The sequence below is a fragment of the Sinocyclocheilus anshuiensis genome, unplaced genomic scaffold (genome assembly GCF_001515605.1).
Source record: "Sinocyclocheilus anshuiensis isolate Anshui unplaced genomic scaffold, SAMN03320099.WGS_v1.1 scaffold4916, whole genome shotgun sequence".
NCBI lineage: Eukaryota > Metazoa > Chordata > Actinopteri > Cypriniformes > Cyprinidae > Sinocyclocheilus > Sinocyclocheilus anshuiensis.
This window is the reverse complement of record NW_015538249.1, coordinates 32,391-38,414: the sequence shown is the minus strand read 5'-3', so window position 1 is coordinate 38,414 and position 6,024 is coordinate 32,391. Positions and strand designations below refer to the sequence as shown.

The following is a 6,024-nucleotide window of genomic DNA, read 5'->3' as shown; positions in this document are numbered from 1 at the left end:
TAGCCCGGATACCTCCGCGCTTACCCCTCTTCTGCTTCCTCTCACGCCGCTTGTGGGTGGTGTGGGCCTCCAGAGCAGACTGAGATCCCGCAGCTCTTCGGCGTGCGCAGAGTTTAACTCTAAAACTGTGGTTCTGCCGACATCGAGCAGAAACTCACGACTGTATGCGCGCTTTGAGACAGATAGACGCGACGAATACGTACAAAAACACTGCGACTCACAAGACAAAAAACACGAAAACACCTTTCTGTCGGGAGAGAGAGAAGCCGCAGCGTGTGAACGCGCCGCCATCTTGGAAGATCTAATGCTGGATCTTCCAAGATCCATGTTGTGGATGGGGTGGGTACTACCATCCCTCAAAGTTGTAGTGTTCGGCCCTATCCGTCATATTTACATCAATTAAAAGTGAATTGAAAGACTCAATTGAAAGAATGAGTAGTAGTTCATAGTCTCTTTCTGGACTGTTTAGACAAGCTCTCATTAAAACAAACAAAACAAGCTCTGAAAAATAATAATTTTTTTTTTTTTTAAACATTATACAGACTTCATATTTAATGGTATTTTATTATTTTAATTGCATTTAATATACTTTCAAGAAAGCATTTGCATGTTTTTATAAAGGTTTTTTTTTTGGCATGTTTTGGCATGAGTTTTGTTGCATTTACACAATTTTGACCAAACTGTGTTTGTCACAGTTTGTTTCTCCCATCACTAACATTCACACATTTAAATAGATAAGAGGAATAAATGGTTAAGACAACATGTAAACCTGTTAAAACTTGAATATACATAAAATCATTATAATATATTGAGCAGGCTAAAACATGTCTTATGTCAAGTCAAGTCACCTTTATTTATATAGCGCCTTATACAATACTGATTGTGTCAAAGCAGCTTTACAGTGTTAAACAGGAAAAATGTGAGCTGATAATGCAAGAGAACAATAGAAAAGTCAGTTTTTCAGTTAAAGTTTTGATTCAGTGATGTCATGGTCCAGCTCAGTTCAGTTCTCTTCAAATAGTGCAATCAAGTCAACAATGTTGCCAGAAATTGTGTCCCCAACTAAACAAGCCAAAGGCGACAGTGGCAACGTACCAAAACTCCATCAATGACAGAAATGGAGAAAAAAAACCATTGGAGAAACCAGGCTCAGTCGGCGGGCATGCTGGGCCAGACGAAACCAGCATGGTGTGGTTTAATTCCAGGCTGCAACACACGTCAGATTGAGCAGAGAATTTGTCTGGTTCTCGTGGTCTTGTGCCAATGGCCGCTGACAGAGAAGACTACACTATACATGTGGCAAGCAGTGCAAGTGACAATAACAGGAGAAGAAGCCATTACTCACCATGATTGTTGAATGATTCCGACTTACCACAGTTGTTTGATGAACTTGTGAAAAACGGAGCAAGAGAGAGAAAAAAAATGGCAGGCTCGAATAACAAGCTAACAGGCTAACGGAATGCTAATGCGCTGCGTTAGCGGTTTAGATTAAAATGCAAATGATGTCAAATTAGATTGATAGATAATATCAGAAATATGGTGAGAATTAAGTTATATTTTAGCAGTTTAAACATCAGAGAATTATAGTAAGATTCCAACATAAAAACAAAGCTACACAAGCTACAATTGCAAACCACTCAGTAGCATGGCAGACAGGAACCGGAAATCTGCGCAGTGTGAGCCAATGACAGTGTACCTAAATTCATTACGTCAGAGTTATGTGCCCTCTATAAGCTTGCGTTCTGCAAGTGAACGATGCATTATTTCCATATTAGAGATAATCACCATGTTTAGAATGAAACCATCATATTTAAAAACATGATATTAATCATATCATATAATAAAATATAATTTGTTAAGACTACTGTAAATATATATATTCAGTTATTATTGGATCGCCTTCAATACTTTCAGAATCTTTACTTATTAAAACGGTTTTGTTTCTGTATTAAAATATATTGTTTTATATTAACATTTTAATGACAGTATATTTATTGAAAATAATTATTATATTTTTCAAAATAAGCAAACAAATTGCACAAACTTTGCTAAAGTGATTGTTTTGAACAAGTATTATCATAGACAATATAAAAAAAACATTATTTTAGCTGAAGTATTTGTATCAATACTGTGGGCCTTTTACCCCGTGTGTGGGGTAAAAGGTCCCTCTTGCCACCTCATACATTTATAAGATATTTAAACAAAATAAACAACTTGAATGATTTATTTTCACACAAAATATGTTGCTCCATTAATGTTCAATACAACATATATATTTTTCCTGCAATTATACATTTTAGGCGTATATGTATATGTATATATTCTCAGTGTGCAGAATTTTAACCATATTAGCCTAATACAAGTTTAACCAGATTTTCCTTTTTATATTTTCTGTATCTGACAGTCAAATCCCATACAACGTTACGTTCTACATGCCTCCAGCCTAACAGGAATCACCCCCAGAATTGCTGAGACATATTCAGAAGATCTAAAGAATATAATCAGTCAAATGCTCAGCTGTGACCCTAAAGACAGACCTTCAGCTATTGAGATTTTGGCAAAACCATTCCTGAAAGATGCAGTGAACAGAAACAGGAGAATTCCAGACCAACTTGAAGAAAGATTCATGAAGTCCACTGAGAACTTTGATGAGGCCTACAAACACTCAGAGGCCTTTCTGAATGAAATGGAAAAAACAGCAGATTCACTAGAGGAGATACATCGTAAATGCACTATAGGCAGTTTGTCAGGTGCAGTCATTGGAGCAGCAGGAGGAATCACTGCATTGGTTGGTGCAATTCTGGCACCTTTCACTCTTGGAGCATCTCTGATTGTTACAGGCGTTGGTATAGGAGTCAGTGTTGCAGGTGGTGTAACAGGTGCTGCATCCAACATTACAGATACAGTAAAACAAAAATCATTCAGTGAGAGCCTAAAAAAAATGGAGCAAAAATGCAAAAATGAAGGTGCTCTAATTTTCAGTTCACCAAAAACACTGAGTCTTCTGAGAAAAATCACAAAGTTCAGTGATTTTGTCAGTTACTTAACATTTGATAATGTGAAAATACCATGGAGGGTAGGGAGAAGTACAGCAGTGTTTGCTGCAGAACTTGCATGTCTGTTGGTAAATGTTGGCAGAGTTGGTGCTCAGGCTGCCAAATTAGGACGTGCAGCAGTGGCAGTTTCAGGTGTGTTAAGTGGACTGTTAGTCATTGTTGATGGCATCTTCATAGCGAAAGATTCTCAAGAGGTTCATGAGATCAGACAACAGGGAAACATAGATGATCCAGAAAAGGTCAAATCTAGTGTGCTCAAGTCCATCGCAAAGATGAGGAAAACACATAAAGAGCTTTGTGCTGTCTTGAAGGCAATTAAAGAAACAAGAGAGTCAATTCTAAAGAAAAGAAGAAAAAACCGTCCAGAGGTGAAAGAGACCAGATTTAAATACACCACCAGTCAGACTCACGCATAATCATATTCATTTATCTGTGAGCTTTTATGACGAATTCCAATAGCATAGAGGTGCAAACTTGTTTATGGATTATTTTTTAATAGACTTCTATTAGTTTAAGCATTAATTTGGGTGAGTATTAGATTTGTTTTAGTGCTTTAAGGGTAAATGAATTAATGTCAAAAATTAAAGTCAATTCTGAATGTGAAGTATTAAAAGACAAATATTCTCATACACCTAGAAGAGGAGAATATTCTTCATCAGATTAATGACTTGTACGCTTATAATTATTATTTTACACAAATAATTATTTTGGTATTATTTGACTGTATTGTTAATTGTTCTTGCATTTAATTGCGATACATTGAGTATATTATATAAATCATGTACCACATTTTGTTTGCTATATTTCCACGGCTTAGAGCATTCAAAGATAAATGAAGCATTAAAAAGCATGTTGCAAAATACTAAAGCAACTGTTGTTTTTTGAATGATTTCTTTTTTTCATATTAATATGGTAACATACTTTACCAGATAAATATGTCTTTGTTCTAACTCTCATGATAAAATAGACTGGAAAAAAAAATAAAATTACATTAACTGACAAAATGAACACTTTAGTTTTTTTTCAGCTGCCTCAGATGTGTGAAGATGCTGCAGGTGCACCAACATCACTAACATTATCAAACTATTTGTTGCCGACACAGAAGAGGTAGATTTATTTTTCTGGTGGTACATATGGGCCTAGTTTTACAGACAGGGCTTAGACCAAGCCAGGACTAGGCAATAGTTAAATTGGGACTAGGCTTAAGCCTTGTCTGTGAAACCGGGGTATGGTCTTTTATTACTGTCACACTCTTCTAAATTAACAAACACAGCAAGAAATTAGACTTCATTTCACAGTGTGTTGAAATAACTGGCAGTGTAACTTCTTCATATATGAGTAAAACCCTTGTTCAATAAACTCACATTACACAATTTCCTGATATATACAATGTCAAAAAATGACAACAATGTATTTCACCAAATAAAAACTGCAACTCACTTACATTAACATTGCAGTAATCAAACAGTAATGCTGAAAAATAAACTGTGTACAAACACTTTAAGTATCTCAAATAACTCTCCTATAAAATTGTAAACTCTTTTGCCAGCATCAGTATACTCATCAAACAATGACAGAATGTTTCAGGACACAAATGCCTTAATAAGCATATATTACTAGGCTCTCTTTACAAACAACATGTGTCGCTTTTCCACTCCCGGGCCCTTTAATATGCCTCTCTGAAGCTAGGGGAAAATGAAAGAAAACTAACTATATCACAAAACGAACTTGACAGAAGCTAATATTTGGTCCTTACATGAAGACTTAAAGGGGTCATGACATGAGAAACCAAATTTCCCTTGACCTGTGCACACAGAAAGTATTAACAGTGATTCACTTTTTCCACATTTTGTTATGTTACAGCCTTATTCCAAAATGGATTAAATTAATTATTTTCCTCAAAATTCAGCCTTTGCCATGACACTCAAAATTGAGCTCATGTGCATCCTGTTTCCACTGATCATCCTTGAGATGTTTCTACAACTTGATTGGAGTCCACCTGTGCTATATTCCGTTGATTGGACATAATTTGGAAAGGCACACACCTGTCTATATAAGGTCCCACAGATAACAGTGCATGTCAGACCACAAACCAAGCCATGAAGTCCAAGGAATCTGTAGACCTCTGAAACAGGATTGTATCGAGGCACTGATAAGTGATGCAAAGTCCGATTCATTTCCGCAAACCGGTTCTTTTCGGACAGATTGGTTCATTGAACCAGTTCAAAAAGCAGATTCATCGGTTCCTGATGTCATCAAGCAATAACGTCTCTACGCATTTCTTTTCTAACGACTCAGTGCAATGTATCAATGAAAAATTCAAATAAGTCATTTGTGTCAACACATATTGAAACATTCCAAAAATAAGGTTATTTGTGTGAAAGCATATTGCTGATTACCACATAATTCACTTAAGTTAATGGTGTTTGTGGTCACAGTATCATTCGCAGAACCTTTGTCAGATACGACTGACTGACCAGTATTGACTAGCCTACAACTCGGATAAGATTCCTAAAAGGTTCACACCTACAGCACACATTACAGAGATTGATGAACAAACGTGGATATGTTCTACATTTCTACAGTATAAAGAATGAATAAACCAGTCTTATAAACTCCTTGATTTAGCTTAAGCAACTTTAAATATAATCAGCATGCACAATAAACTATTGTAAAATGTATTTACATCACTCGACAGAAAGGTTTTTGCAGGTTTTAATAAAATGTAAATTAATAACAGTCATAAGCATATTTCCAGTACGCGCCTCAGGCTTGCACAGTATTGTCAACTCACTCATCAGAATCTTCGGTAATCCTCTGCAAACTTCGTCACGGCTCATTCGGTTCTTGTTGAGTCCTCTGATTCCTCGGCAAACTTCGACAGTTGATTGAACCGGCTCATTCGGTTCTTGTTGAGTCCTCGGTAATCCTCGGCAAACTTCGACAGTTGGTTGAACCGGCTCATTCG

At 36.4% G+C, this 6,024-nt stretch overlaps 1 protein-coding gene across 1 annotated transcript in view; it reads left to right on the top strand.

The window, feature by feature from the left end:
* Positions 1-6,024, top strand: part of LOC107683729 (serine/threonine-protein kinase Nek1-like) — a 38,250-nt gene that overhangs the window by 31,799 nt on the left and 427 nt on the right. Inside the window, exon 10 of the mRNA XM_016479797.1 lies at positions 2,405-2,905. Coding sequence (XP_016335283.1) covers positions 2,405-2,905 — 501 coding nt within the window. The remainder of the gene's footprint in view (positions 1-2,404; positions 2,906-6,024) is intronic.